This window comes from Camelina sativa, chromosome 13 (assembly GCF_030686135.1).
Source record: "Camelina sativa cultivar CO46 ecotype springtype chromosome 13, ASM3068613v1".
Lineage (NCBI taxonomy): Eukaryota > Viridiplantae > Streptophyta > Magnoliopsida > Brassicales > Brassicaceae > Camelina > Camelina sativa.
In genome coordinates this window covers 11,645,372-11,660,570 of record NC_141892.1, presented here as the reverse complement: position 1 = coordinate 11,660,570, position 15,199 = coordinate 11,645,372, and the positions used below count along the sequence as shown (strand labels likewise).

Genomic DNA, 15,199 nt, shown 5'->3' with positions numbered 1-15,199 from the left:
CTTTTGCTAATTATATCGAACCGTGTAATCTTTTTAGTCTCCGTACAAAAGTTTTGAAGTCTCTTTTGTACTTATAACGAAACCCTCAGGAGAATCTTTTCATATTATAAAAATTGTATATCCATGCATACATTAAAAATAAGAAAATTCATAAACTTAACTAAATCAAGTCCCCTCAAGTGTCAACTTAAAATGACGTATTCTCTTAATTTACACGAGAGCCGAATCGTTAAAAATGACGTTTCGAGCAATGTTCATCAACGGACTGATCCTGGCAGGAGAAAATTTCCGGGCGAACAGAAACAGACCCTTCCTGTTTCGGCTGACATCCCCGTACCTAAGCCGTGCACTTCTCACATTTTGTATAAGCTCAGCCGTAACGTCCGAAGGTTTATATGTCCGAGGATGACCATGCTCGTTGACGCTCCAATCAACGTGCGTTAGCGTAGCGGAAACACACCCTTGTGGGTCTCGCATGTGGAGGAGAGTAGGGAAGTAATGTTCCTCGGGGTAACACATGTCTTTTCTTACGAAGACTTGTTAAACTTGGACCATATCTCAACGTCACTCACTACCATCCGCGCATGGAGGCGTGTCAATGTCCAGAACTGTGAGCCCATTCGAAACGCCTCGGGTGGTACCTCGGGGAGCATCGCGTTGGGTCCACGCGCAGCCCACCTGTCGTACCATCCTAGTTCCTCTTTGAGAACCTCGATGAAACTCTTTGTAGAGGAGATTAGTGTCTTGTAAGTGAAGTTAAAGGAATGAAGCGGAATACAAGAAGGGGAGAGAAGGATAAACATGTAGTTTGACGGGTCGTCGAGAAGCCCATGAGCTAGTAAACGACGTGCGGCTGAGATGAGTGTTGGGGTATGCCGGTAAGCCGGTTTTGAGGATGCTATGATCCGGTTATGAAACACGCCAAAGAAACCTGGTTCGTGTTTTTGAGTCGGGTCTACATGGACGTAGACATTGTAAAGAGACTTGTGATGAGATGTTTGGTTGAAAAAAAACTCCCAAAGCGGTGCTAATGGAAGAGATGTTGTTGTTAGGAACATGAAAGCGAGTTTTTTGGGAAGTTGACGGGAAGGGTTTGCGTCGACTTTAGAAGCTTGACGTAGTAACAACTCATCGTGATCTAGTGGCTGTGAAGTAATTACTCGGGGAGATGTAAGATTACTTTTGGAATTTTGTATTTCTAAGACGGCTGGCTGAGTGACGGCCACATTGATGGCTAGTCGCGGAGCCTTAATTAAAGTCATGATGACACCTAAGGGAACGCAGACGAGTAGAATGATATATAAGGCCAATATGATATGTTGAATGACTAATTTTTTTACGATCTCACAATGTATCATCGTATAAGTTTCACTATGAACAGTAAGTATTAGAACATGATCCTTGGTTTATAAAAATAAAATGTTACCAAAGAAAATGGAAAACGTAGATGGTATGTGCTTCACATTGTTCGTATGGTACGAAGCTTTGCTTGTTTTGCGGTTTTTTTATAGCTTATTTGGTTACTAAAACGTGATCCTTGGGTCTTGTAACATACTCTCTTTTCCGATGCTTTACTCACATTTAAACTTCTTAACCTATTTTTTTTTGGATTTAAATATTTTGCTTTGAAATGAAATCACTCACAGAGTCACACCTATGTTAGAAAGATGTTGAACTATAAAGTATAAAAAAAAATAAAATTTAAAGTTAGAAAAAATATTTGTTGTATTCTTCAAATTCAAGTCGTCAGATTTAAACAAGTCTTTTGACGATTGTAAAATTTTAAGTCGAAACCTTAAATATAGTTTGATTTGAAAGCTCGAGTTTTGTATGCTATGCAAATCTGCAACCCTAGTGTGGTTCGACATCTGTTTATGATGAAAGCCTTAGACCTTTTCTATTGGGGGTTCATAGAGGGGTTGATAGAGGAGTTCTTAGCGCTTTGTTGAAAAAAAAAAATCAAAACAAAAGAAAAAATGTAAGATCTCCTCTTATATAGTATACTCGATCGTGGATTAAGAGACGCTACGTGTTAGCAGTTCTCTCTCTGACGTTTCTGTCTCTCGTCTCTCTCTCGGTAGATCGATGATTTTAATGGAAAAAACTTGAGAGTTCTTGGTAAAATTGAGAGGTAAAACAGTGGGCAAAGCGTATTTTACTGGAGATATCATTGTCTCCATCGACTCCGGCACCATCGACGGTGGCACTTTATAAATTGGAGAGGGTTTTTGCTTCACCAAATCGGAGATTGAATTAGCCAATTCTCGAATTGTTTGGTTCAATGATGCGATGAATTAGATTTGTATTAGAAAAATTAGGGTTATATGTTGATAGCTGTTTGGGAATTTGTAGTTTGACGAGTGTTTGTCGAATTGGATTCGACACTATCCCTGTTTGTTTAAATTGCATGCATTCACTGTATGCTGAATCTCGAGATGGGTTTCTTTTGTTTTGATGATGATTGGGGTGATCAAAACGTGAGATCTTATATATTCCTATGTAGTAGTGTCTTGCATTGAAATTTATTATACTGACTTTAAACTTTTTCTTAATGGAACAAGTGAATGAGGGTAAGAAGAAGAAACCTGTTCGTCGTGGTGGTGATAAGCGAAAGAGGACCACTGAGAACAAGTGAATGAGGGTAAGAAGAAGAAACCTACGGAGCTGTTTAAGAGTTCTTGGTTGCAATAAACAATATATTATATATAGTGATATCAGAATGATATTTTGGTTTATTTATATAAGAACGTACAGTTGTATGCCATTCTGCTTATTGTATAAAACAAATGGATTGTTGTTTTTGTGTGTGTTTGCAGGAAGATTTGTGTGAAGGCTGCATTTCCAGTGGGAACTGAGGTATATATATATTCTCTGAGTTACTCTCTCCACCACTGATATTCGTTTTACTTATTGTTGTTTAAATTGTGATGGCACTGGCATAGTTTAGATGCAGTTTATGATGAATTCAATAGGGATTTCTAGAGTCTTGAAGTAAGTTAAGCCATGTCTGTAATGACCCTCACTAAGGACAGAAATCCCAAAATAAAAGATCGAGGAAATGACCTGGAAAAGACCTAGGAAGGAAGAAGAAGTAACATAAAGAAGAAGGACCGAAGAAAGTCCGAGAAAATTTGAACGGATCGAGAGATGGCCATGTCTTCCGAGACGTACCGTCCGTATTGTCCGAGACGTACCGTCCGTGCTGTCTGAGACGTACTGCCCATGTCGTCCGAGACGATTGCCGAGAGGACCGATAGTGTCCAAAGATCCGAGAAAATTGTCCGAGAGTTGCCGAGAGAGCCGATAGTGTCCGAGCGATGACCAAGAGGAGCTTCCGAGCGAGACCGAGAAATGTCAAGAAATGTCAAGAGCGTCGGACGGAAGGACGAGTTCTGCCGAAGGAAGCAAGGAATCTTTTTCCTTTATAAAAATTGACCAATCAGCTTGCATGCAATGCATGCAGAAAGAATTTTGGGTTGCAAAATGAAAATTCGCTTGGGGATTGGGGCGTGTAGCGCACGCGCCGCATGCAAACAAAAGATTTGCCATTTGTCAAACCGCACTAAGGAAGGAGAAGGAGAGGTCGAGCCTATAAATATGAGGCTTGCGACTTCATTTGCTCATTTTTCTCTCATTTCTCTCAAATTTCTCAAACACCTAAAGTTGTTGTTTCTCTCAAAACCAAGAGAGAAACGAGAGGGAGATCATAGCGAAGCGCTGCTTGCGTCGAGAGAGAGAGGCGATTGGAGACGGTAATTACGCCGAAGTGAGCCGAGAAGGAGACGCTGCTGGTGTAGAAAGCGAACCGAGAAGAGACGGTGGTTGCGGGTGAAAGCGGACGAGAGCGGGAAGCTGTCTGACGTGAAGAAGAAGATTGTCTGATCAGTGGTGCAGTGGAGTCCGGTCATCATCGGTTGTGTAAGGGTGAGTTCTGCGGTAATTGTGTGCGGTGCTGCATGGATCTTTAGATCCTTGCGGTCACCATTTGCGTGTTGCATGTAGACTAGATTCATGGTAGAATCAGTTTAAATTAGTGCATGCGAAATATGGTAGGATTCATGTTAGATTCATGTTAAGGGAACATCGAATTGGAGCTAAGAATCACCATGCAAGATAAATTTGGATGCATTTTAAGTAAAATTGGAACGCTTAAAAGTTGGTTAAGAGGATTGCATGCATGCTGAGACTTAGCGAATTTACTAGCAATATCTCTTGCTTAAAACCGGTTGCATGCATGATTAAATTGGGAAGTTTGTTAGCAATTTTTATTGCGTAAAATCGGATGAGGTTAGCTTGCATGCTTAATTGGACTTAAAGGATTTAAATGGGTTAAATCGCTTAAAATGGATTGCATTGTAATCGAACTTGTTGCATTAATATGCTTAAGTGGTTTAAATGGATTGCATGCTTGTAAAACAATCTAAGTCGCATGAATTGTTATTCTATTGCTTGTTGATTGTTGCATGTTTTCTTGCTTGAATTTCATGCTTGAGTTGCTTGATTTTCTTGCTTGATTGGTTGGTTTATTTTAGCGAAGTCTCTTGAATTTGTTTCTCGAGTCCTAGCTAGAATAAAGTGTCGATCTTCTGTTCCAAATGCGGTTCTGTCTCGCGAGAGTTCCCGATGATCACTCGCGCGGGACAATGTCACGGCTAGCTAGCTACAAGCGTGACCGTTACATGACGATGTAACCTTTGGTGGCTCATGCTGGTTACCTTTGTGGTTTATGCATGGGAAGTGTTGTGGAATGGAACAGATTATCGAGGGTCCATAGGTGAAGGAGTTTAGGGTATTTCAAGCGTCCCTTGTTTTATTCTAGTCGTCCTTGCGAGTCGTGTAAGAGTTAAGAGTCTATTTTGTCCAAGTGAGCATGCCTATGAGCAGTCCTGGTACCTCTAGTCATCTTTCTCTGTGTTTAGCGAGTATAGTTCGTCCGAGTAGAGTTGTGTCGTTCTAATTTCTCTCGCTTGTTTGTTATTTGTTGCTTCCGCTTTGTTTCTGTTGCGTTGCTTTGATTACTTGCTTGCTAGTTTGCCTTGCTTGTTTTTTTTGCTTGCTGGGGTAGTCGGGTTGGGAAGTAGAATCCTGTTTAGGAGAAAGGGGTGCCCAGGCTCACTGAGTAATCTTAGATTACTCATGATATTATTTTGTCTTGCAGGAAGCCTAAGTGAGTCTAGAGCTGGAACAAACATTAGGGTACCGGATAGGGTTTTCTTGTGTTCTTTGTAAAACCCTATATTTTCATAAGTGATTTATGACAAGTTATCCGACTATCTTTATATATTGCTTTAATGATTTATTTTCAATGTAATAAACTATTGAAGTAATATATTCGGTTTTCGAGGAAAGCATGGCAAGTTGCAAATGGTACTCGGCCTTGTCCGGGTCAACACAACGCACCAGGCCGCAAGGGTTGCAAAGCCTAAGTAGTCTCGGTTGCGGGTGGAATTGTGCTAGGGAGGACCGGTCGGGAAGTCTGCAGCTTCCGTCCCTCGACTGGATCACCTTGGTACAGTTCCCATAGTGGCGTCCCGTGGCTGTCTGATGGCCTGCGTGGTCATAGAACAGTTCGGGGGCGTTACAATATCCCAACAGTGTCTGTAAGTGTCTCTATTAACGGTTTTGTTGCATGGATAACCCATATACAACTAAGTACAGCCAGAACCAGAAACTAAAACATCAATTATGCAAAGACCTTAACACTTCCAAAGTTTCAGTAATCATATCTACCATTTTAAATATATGTTCATGTCCATGCATAGACTATAAACATGTAAATATATTTATAAAATGCAATATTTTCCTATTTTTATAAAATCTTAAATGCAATATTTTTTATTTTTATAAAATCTTAAATGTTTACATATTTATACCATTTCTATTCTATTTAAAATATTTAAATTTCAAAAAACAATATTTTAAAAAATAGGAGACCCAAAATTAGAACCTACTATTGGAGGAGAAAAATTTAACTAACAGATCATAGGTTCTTATATTCAAAACAATACACAATTAATTTATATAATAACCTGTTTAACAATCCACTTATAACAGACCACTGATAATCTTGCTCTTAATTTTGTTTGATTTCTTCGCTTCAAATGATCTGCGTCTCTAGGCAGCGTACGTACCTACCACTAGACTACTAATTAAAGCCTTTTGAAATTCGTTCATAATCAAAGTAATCGATTTTGATGGGACCATTGTGTGGTTTAAAATCTTTTAAGACCAAGCAACAGGGGCGGATCTACGTGAGAGAGGCGAGGCACGTGCCTCCTATCATTTTTAATGTTTACCCAGTACATGAAAATTAGTTGCTTCTTTAGTTCAGTTGGCAATGGACTATTTTGCTTTTTATTCCTTTTATACTGGATGAATTTTTTATATTCTATTTTTTCCTTAGATAAAATTATATATTTTCAGTTCTATTTTATTTTTCTATTTCCAGTTTAACTTTAACAAATTTAATTCATATTTATATTTTATAGTATACATGCTTAATATTGTTTATTGTTACTAATATACTACCTTTTCTAACATTTTTCCCTTATCTGTTTTGTAGCTCATTTATTATATTTTGAGTTTAAATTTGTGTGATATGGTTAGATATGTAAATTTAAATGTAATATATGTATTTATAGTTTATTGTGAATTTTAAGTTTGTAAATGTGTATTTTCTTATTATTAAATTAAATATATATATGTGTATTTTCTTATTATTAAATTAAATATATATCTAATATAAGTAATTAAGTATAATTATAAACCAATATAAGCAACACTTAAAAATTTTGTCTCGTTTTTTAATTCAAATTTTTAAATTTATGAAAAACGCAAGATAATAATATTGTCAAATATTTATTTATTTAACACTTTATGATATAAATTCAATATTATTAGTTATATGTGTCTTTGTGCCCCATCCAAAAAACTTTTATGCATCCCTCGCTGGATGAGTTCCTTCAAAATTGTAAAGACACAAACATTCGGTATTTTAATATTAAGTTGACATGCATGACAAGCAAAGTGCACTAATTTATCACAAAACAAGAGACGTGACAAAAACATTAAAAACTAGAGATATTAGACGAGCAAGAAACAAAAAGATCAATATTATTATTCGAGATTAATTATTGAAGACACTTTGTCAAATCAACTTCGACGACAGCTTCATTACTTAGCCCGAAGTCAGCTATTTCTTCATCTGAATGGTGGCAAGCGTTCCGATATTGTAGCTGTACAATGTGACTCCCCTCTTTGCGCTGAAGATCTTCCCGTCGCTTTAGAGTCGGAGACGTAAAGGATGTGGGGTGAGCTCATCCCACTAACTTTTTTAAATATATTTTTAGGTAGAAATTATAAAATGACCCAAATAAATTTTGACCCCAATAAATTTAAAATTTTTATTTTGACCTTTCAAATTTTACATTTTGACTCCATTTAAATCAAATTCTCTTTGTAACCCTTTTAAAAGTTTAGATTTGTACCTATTAACTAAATAAATTTTTATTTTAACCTCTTAATATTTGCAATGTTACCCATTCCACCAAAAAAAACAAATTTTACTCCTCTAAAATGTGGGTCTGGCTCCGCCACTGAGTGGCTTAGTAGATCTTCATCTTCATGTCTGCGATCGTGTCTGTCGATGTCACCTCCACGGTGTACGTTCTTCCATTTTTGGTCTTAATGAAAACTTGTATCTCTTGATTTAAACAAAAAGAAATAAAAAAATAGTTAAAACAAATAAAAAAATAAAAAAATAAAGAATTAAAACTTAGAGGAGCTAGGGAGTGTGAATTACCTGTGATTTGTGTTTTTATTTTCTCTATAGGAGGGGTAGTGAGTGATGTAGTGCATGTATGTGAGTTATATATAGACAATTTAAAAACAAAAAAAAAATGTAAATCTTTATGAAAAAAAAAAAGTAAATAAAAAATTTTAATGGGTACATTAGTAAAATATAAAAATTACTATAAAAAGTTTTTTACAGGTACAACTGCCAATTTTGGGGAAATAATTTATTATAAAAAATAAATGACAAATTAGAGATTGCTAGGTATTCAGAATATTTGTGTTATTGATCTTGAGCAATTACATCTCATATATATACAAAGAGAAACCCGAATATACTAGACTTGAGGACCAAGTCATATAACTTCCTAAACTATATTAGAGAATATTACAATATAACATAAATATGTAAATATATATTCCAATACTCCCCTTCAAGTTGGAGCATGAAGATCACAAATGCCCAACTTGGATGATAGTCTCTCAAATGGAACACGTCCTAAAGCCTTGGTAAATATATTAGCAATTTGATCGGTAGTACCAACATGAATCATTGTTAGTGTACCATCTTGAACTGCATCCCGAACATCATGACAATCAGACTCGATATGTTTAATACGCTCATGAAACACCGAATTAGACGAAATGTGGATAGCGGCCTCACTTTCACAAAACAAACGAACGGATTGAGGCTGAGGACATCCCAAATCAACAAATAGCTTTCGTAGCCATAAAACTTCCGTTAAAGCATTTCTCATAGACCGATACTCAGCTTCCGCGGATGAATGAGACACCTTGTCTTGCTTCTTTGTTTTCCAAGAAATAGGTGAATCTGGCTCTAATACCATGACAAACTAGAGATTGCTAGGTATTCAGAATATTTGTGTTATTGATCTCGAGCAATTACATCTCATATATATACAAAGAGAAACCCAAATATACTAGACTTGAGGACCAAGTCATATAACTTCCTAAACTATATTAGAGAATATTACAATATAACATAAAAGAATAAATGACTGTTAACATGTGTGAATTATGGGAAGAAACATCCAGTGAACAACATGAAATTTATTTGTGGCCTAATTTTTTATATTCCACTTCTTCACCGGAACAAGTGCGAGCTCAATGCGAATCATAATACTGGAGAAGTTGCCAAGTTTAACAATTTCTCCAATTTCGTAGTTAAACATCAAGTTCGCATCAAACCTTTGATTAGCGCCTAACAAATTTTCATATCTAAAATGAAGAAGAAGTCACTTTTGTGATTGATGTAGGAGTTCATGTGATTAGTGTGTATGTTTATAAAAGAAGCTATAGTGTGTATGTTTGTAAACCTCTTGTGTTTTCCTAAGACTTGATTGCTAATAAGAAGAAGATGACCAGGGCCTCTGTGGTTTGGTACTATTAGGAACTTTTACCGATCACACATCCCTTTCTTCGTTGAATCACGGATCTAGATCTAAACATGGGGAAACCAAAAACGACCTCTCTGAGTCAAGTCACCATTGGTATTTACTAAATCTTGTAGAGGAAAATTTTCATTATTTGGTGAAGTTTGGAGACCGTTTCAAACAGATCACACGTTTTTGTGTATGTGGTTTCTAAATTAGTCACATGGAGTTAATGCTCTCGATTCTACTAAACTTTAGGAAAATGTATTTCTAGTATTAAATTATAACGTAACAGAGATTTTTGCAACTTAGTTTCCCCCAAAAACTTAGGAAAACATGTGGAGGTTACCAAAGAATAAGAAGAGAGGAACAAGCAAGAAAACAAGGAACACCTTATTTCACTTGAGTCTCTTACCAATTCTTAGTATTTGACTTTGATAAGTTCTTGACCTATACTACTAATTAACTCTACACTATATTTGAATTCGATTCTAGAATGTGATTTAATCATTATCCTTGATGTATCTATAATAGAATTTCTATTAGATATTTTTCAAAAGTTTTATCTCTAGAATAACTTCTTCCACACGTTATTTCACACTTATTCCCCAAGCTAAATTTAGTAAATGACCATCTTGTTAAATCCTCTGTATTAAAAGGTTGAAATCTCTTCTTCATTCACAGCCTCCTCTGTCTAAGACACCAATCTAACCTTTTTGTCTACACGGTTTCATATATACACACACACAAAAAAACCCTCAAATCTACAAAAACACATATTTCCTGACCTAATTCTAATACAGATCGTGTGATATAGACAATGCAGAAAGTTTGCTGGCCTTACTTTGATCCTGATTTTGACAATCTCGGTGAACGCATATACGGACCACCGTAAGCTTTTTATCTTCATCTCTAATAGATCCGTTCAACAGCAATGTATATGAGTGCATGTGTATAAATTTTCTCATCATGATCACCTTTTTATTTTGTGTGTGTAATTTTCAGGTGCAGGGTCTACATTGACAATGACAGCATCCAAGATTGCACCGTTGTGAAGGTACACAGAAAATATTGGATCCAATGGTGTTCTTTGTGCGAATTGTTCTTGTGTTTTGTTGTTCCATTGTGCATATCTGGTTGGGGTGTCCTCTAATTAATGTGAAACGTACGGTTGATAATGAAGGTGAACAGCGAGAACAAACAAGGACTTCTTTTAGAAGTGGTGCAAATCTTGACAGATATGAATCTTATTATCATCAAGAGTTACATCTCTTCCGATGGTGGTTGGTTCATGGATGGTATAACATATAAATTAATTTCCTTACAATTTAACTTAGTTGAGGAGCTTAGCTTTGAGAACTTGCTTGTATATATATGTGTGCAGTTTTCCATGTTAAAGACGAGCATGGCAATAAACTCACTGATAAAAGCGTCATCAATCACATCACACATGTTTGTCTTCTAAACTTTAGTCCCTGAATGAATCATATATATGTTTGATTTGAGTGTAGTAATGAGTTAGATGAAATTGATAATGTATAGGCCATTGGTACGAGTAGGCGAGAATCAGATTTTATAAAGGCTAGTGAAGCGAGTAACAACCCAAACAGCAACGCCTTGGAACCTCCACTGGCTGATCACGGCGAACACACAGCAATAGAGATGACCGGGACAGACCGACCTGGACTCTTTTCAGAGATATTTGCTGCTTTCGCGGACTTACATTGCAACGTATTGGAAGCTCATGCTTGGAGCCACAATGCTCGTTTGGCTTGCATAGCCTATGTTTCTGATGACAACACTCACGCTCCCATAGATGACCCGAGCCGCTTGGCTTCCATTGAGGACCACCTCAGTACTGTTATACGTGCCACAGCGGATCCTGCTTCCAACTCTACACACGTAGGTCACAAGGAGAACGAGACTGATGGGTTTCTTGCGGGACAAGGCAAAGGGTGTATGAATAGTAACGTAGAGAGACGGTTGCATCAGCTAATGCTATCTGTGAGAGACTTTGACGAACCGTTTTGTGAGCCTTCACCACTGTCATTATTTTCATCCAAGTTATTGTACGGTGATCAAAAGGAGAGGAAGACAACGATAGTTTCGATTGGTAATTGCGAAGAGAGAGGATACTCTATTGTGACAGTAAAGTCTAAGGATCGAAGAAGGCTCATGTTTGATACAATATGCACTTTAGTTGACATGCAATATGTTATCTTCCACGCTGCTCTACGGTCCGATGGAGCTGATGCTTTTCAGGTAGACCAAGAAAATATATCTATAGCTTCCTTGAAACCATTAGCCCCCTTTTCAGGTTCAAATGTTTATCTAATGTTTTGAAACTTGTAGGAATACTTCATAAGACACATAGATGGAAGAGCTTTGAACACGGAAGGCGAGAAAGAACGGGTGATAAAATGCTTAGAGGCTGCAATAGAACGCCGGGTTTGCGAGGTAATGTTAACATTTCTACTGTGCTTTAAAACCAGAATAGATCAATCTACACAATTACTAACTTTGAGATGTCTCAGCCAGAAGAAATTTAGAGGAAGATTCACCAAAACTGTTTGGATTCTAGTTAAGAATGGTAAAACAATTTGGGTGTGTGTTGGTGTGTGTGGGTAATGCAGGGGGTGAAGTTGGAGTTATGCGCAGAGAACAGACTAGGCTTACTCTCTGACATAACCCGTGTCCTCCGTGAAAACGGCTTGACCGTTGTTCGTGCAGACGTGGAGACGCACGGTCAGAAGTCCCTCAACGCTTTCTACGTCAGAGATATTTCCGGCAACAAAATCGATATGGAGTTTGGGGAATCAGTGAAGAAAGAGATGAGACCGATCCACCTCGAGGTCAAGAATGAAGACACAAGAACAGACACAGTTGGACCTGATGAACAAACAGTCTCAGCCGCACCACAACCGCAACCGCAACCGCAACCTCACCGTCTCTCGCTTGGTGACATCCTTCGCTCACAGATGGAACGCCTTTCACTCAACTTCGTCCCAACCAAATGATTGATAGTTAGTAATTATTATGGGTATGGTATAAAGATTTAGATCTTTTTATATTGGCATAGAAAATTGCAATAATTCATTAACTAATTATAACATCAAATTTATCTTCTTCTCCATTCAATCTAGACTTTAAGGTTTACATACATTTCTGAGATATGTGATTACAAAATCTAACAGAATATTACCTACGAGTGGTCATCATCCTTACGTAAGCATCAAGTTAAGTCTACGTAACCAAATAGAGTGAAGAGTCAAGTGAAACGCATCAAACCTCTTAGGAGGATCATTAAGCTCGAAATGTCTCCTCACAGACCGCAAGTTACGTTTAAGCCATTCGTATTTCTCATCAGAGATCGACATGAGAATCTCCTTCAACCTCGGAATATCTGAAACGTCGACCAGAACAGAGAAGGTCTCCCAACGAAGAACATCAGTGAAGGGCAACACAAAGTTAACAGAGAGAATGACGGGGATACACTCGGAGTAGATGGCTTCAGTAACTCTAGGGCTAGCTACCTCATAGCCACTGGGACAGAAACAGAACTTTGAACTTCTCATGAAATCGTAGTAGTTTAAGTGTTTAGGAAGGTATTCATATACAGGCATATCCGGGTCACGCTGTTTCCAGTGTTTTAAAAGGATCGGTCTGACAGGACCGTGGACACCACCTGCGAAGAACCCGAGGTAAGGCCGCGGAGAAGCGGATAGGGTTTTAGATAACCTGAGCTTGGGATCAACTACACCACCATAGAGTTTGATCTCAGGAAGAGTCACGTCTTTTGCAGGGTTAAACCCTTCTGATGAATTAGCATTACACATAACTCGAATCGATGTGTTGAATAGATCCTTATTAGCTTTGGAAGTGAGAGGCCCCTGCATTTAAGAAACCCATTTTATACAAAATTCTGTATTAAGCAAAACAAAAAACGGAGAGATGATGAAATGTTCAATTAATTTACCCAATCGTGACAAGCAAGCATGAAGTGATCAGCTCCATTAGTACGGTTCCAAAAAGGATGATTAGTAGAAACCAATCTAATATAATCAGAAACGAACGTTCTCAAAGGCTCAGCATTAGAGTTGCCTTCGTATAAGTACCGAACCAGCCAAGAAACACTAAACGGCAAAAAGTAAACATAAGCTTGGCTCGGATCGTAGGTACGAAACCTCGTCTTCCTTTTCTCCAACTCCGTTATAAACCTCCCTTCAACCGCGTACACACTCTTACACGGTCCATCGTGAACTAAAGGTGGCTCACCTTCTTCGTATACATACACCTTAAACCTCTTCTCCATTTCCAAGTAACTCCTACAAAAATAGTAGCAAACATCTTTACACTTACCAATAAATAAACTAAACTAATTAAACGGTACGTATGATAAAAATCATTGTTAAAAAGGGATGAACTCTCTGACACACTCTTTGTAAGTATATAGACTAAAAAGTGATTATGGACCATACAAATATTAAATTAGTGTAACTGTAAGCTATATAGCTTGCGCAGTAATTTAATTAATAGTGAAAATGACACATGACAGACCCTTAACCTTAATTGCACCGCCTAGTATTATAATCATCACTAATCTTAATGTAGTAATTGCTTGAGAAAGGCTCAAAAAAAAAAAATCATGATCTTGATCTTTAGTGTATATATACCATAAAGCAGGTGTTCATCATCATGTATGAAAAAGTATGCATGCTTTTTTTTTCAGAAACTATGATACAAAACCAGTGGTGTGTATTTCAAATTCATGGATTCGTTAGCGTCAATTACAAGAATCTTTTATAAATTTTTATAAAAAATGTAAAAAACTAAAAAATCCACGAGAATTAGCCGTGCGCAGTGACTTTAAAGCTAAGTAGTTACAAAAAAAAGTTAAACTCGAATTTTTGGAATGTAATTCAAATTAAAATTAAAATTAAAAAAAAAAAAAAAAATCATGGGAAACTTAGAATTTACCGATGTAAAGCTGAAGGATTACGATAAATGTCTGGGTTTGGAAGATCGATTTTGAACAATGTAGTAGTAGTATTGTTACGATTCGAAGAAGAAGAAGCTTCTAGAATCGAAGCTCTTGCTTTCGCTAATCCTTCTTCCACTAAATCTCTCCGGTTTAGTTTTTCCGGTTTACTCTGTAACTGAATCCAACATTTTGAAAATTTAACGAGAACGGAATCAGATGAGAAGATGACGATGACGAGAAAATTCTCAGATTCGAATTTTGAAATTTACGGTTACAGAGAGAGAAATTTTGAAGAAGAAGCTTACTGTTACAGAGGAATTAGTAGTAGATCGGAGAGAGAGGATCTGTTGAGAAACATCGCGAGAATCGACGACGACGCCGGCGTTAGTAGTGTAAACGTTTCTTCGGAGAAGCTCAGTGTCTGGGAACGAGAATTCGAATTTCTGGAGAGAGTAATCGAAGAACGAAGTCGAGCAACGAGATAACAATACAACGAGCGCGATCGATCCGATACAAATCGAAACGAATCCGAATCTCGTGTACCGGTTCTGAAACTTATCCATGATTTCTCCGAGAAAACGCTTTCCCGGGAAATTTTTAGAAAGAGAATGAGAAAGAGAGAGAGAGAGAGAGAGAGAGAGAGAGAGAGAGAGAGAGAGAGAGAGAGAGTGACGAAATGAAAAGGCGCGGAGAGAAGGAGAGGTATGTGCGAAAGATTGTTTTAATGGAGTTTTTAAAATAAATGAGAATTTGTTTTTTACAAGTTTTTATTATAAAACATATTTGTTCAGTGTTCATGGTTCAGATAATTTGTTTGTACAATGTATATAGTGTGACTAGTATATTTAAGAGAAATTCCTTTAAATACCACTAAAAATGTTTTTTTTTTCAAAAATACCACATTTTAGTTTTTTTTTTCAAAAATACCACAAAAGTTTTTTTTCCTAAAATTGATTTTTAAGGATGTAGATTTTTTTTTTAGATTTGGGTTGACACATTTAGTTTTAGGGTATAGTTTTTAGGGGTAGGGTTT

The 15,199-nt window shown here is 37.1% G+C and overlaps 2 protein-coding genes and 1 pseudogene across 3 annotated transcripts; 1 reads left to right on the top strand and 2 right to left on the bottom strand.

Annotated features, from left to right (window-relative positions):
- Positions 1 to 63: 63 nt before the first annotated feature.
- LOC104738183 (glycosyltransferase BC10-like) lies at positions 64 to 1,364 on the bottom strand (annotated as a pseudogene).
- An 8,497-nt stretch (positions 1,365 to 9,861) lies between these two features.
- LOC104736552 (ACT domain-containing protein ACR2) lies at positions 9,862 to 12,318 on the top strand. Its single transcript, XM_010456552.3, has 7 exons — positions 9,862 to 10,076; positions 10,191 to 10,242; positions 10,369 to 10,483; positions 10,570 to 10,637; positions 10,728 to 11,447; positions 11,538 to 11,642; positions 11,819 to 12,318. The coding sequence occupies exons 1-7, from the start codon at positions 10,006 to 10,008 to the stop codon at positions 12,200 to 12,202; spliced, it is 1,515 nt and encodes a 504-aa protein (XP_010454854.1). The 5' UTR covers positions 9,862 to 10,005; the 3' UTR covers positions 12,203 to 12,318.
- On the bottom strand, positions 11,599 to 14,962 carry LOC104736553 (putative glycosyltransferase At5g25310). Of its 2 annotated transcripts, XM_087481374.1 has the most exons (5): positions 14,472 to 14,962; positions 14,163 to 14,341; positions 13,162 to 13,510; positions 12,474 to 13,075; positions 11,599 to 12,183 (listed from the first exon to the last, which is right to left on the bottom strand). In XM_087481374.1, exons 1-5 carry the CDS (start codon positions 14,727 to 14,729, stop codon positions 12,180 to 12,182), a joined length of 1,392 nt encoding a protein of 463 aa, XP_087337500.1. In that variant the 5' UTR covers positions 14,730 to 14,962; the 3' UTR covers positions 11,599 to 12,179. The 2 variants fall into 2 exon arrangements, with proteins under 2 accessions (XP_087337500.1, XP_010454855.1); XM_010456553.3 differs by lacking the exon at positions 11,599 to 12,183 and having other exon boundaries at positions 12,293 to 13,075; positions 14,472 to 14,871.
- Between the last annotated feature and the right edge of the window lie 237 nt (positions 14,963 to 15,199).

What these genes read in the sequence shown, in the direction of transcription:
- LOC104736552 (XM_010456552.3), top strand. Translation starts at nt 10,006, where the DNA reads ATGCAGAAAGTTTGCTGGCCTTACTTTGATCCTGATTTTGACAATCTC. An exon ending in AAGATTGCACCGTTGTGAAG is followed by an intron (nt 10,243 to 10,368) that starts GTACACAGAAAA and finishes TTGATAATGAAG; the next exon opens with GTGAACAGCGAGAACAAACA. An exon ending in TGGTGGTTGGTTCATGGATG is followed by an intron (nt 10,484 to 10,569) that starts GTATAACATATA and finishes ATATGTGTGCAG; the next exon opens with TTTTCCATGTTAAAGACGAG.
- LOC104736553 (XM_010456553.3), bottom strand. Translation starts at nt 14,729, where the DNA reads ATGGATAAGTTTCAGAACCGGTACACGAGATTCGGATTCGTTTCGATT. An exon ending in CTACTAATTCCTCTGTAACA is followed by an intron (nt 14,342 to 14,471) that starts GTAAGCTTCTTC and finishes TGTTGGATTCAG; the next exon opens with TTACAGAGTAAACCGGAAAA. An exon ending in TGCTTGCTTGTCACGATTGG is followed by an intron (nt 13,076 to 13,161) that starts GTAAATTAATTG and finishes TCTTAAATGCAG; the next exon opens with GGGCCTCTCACTTCCAAAGC.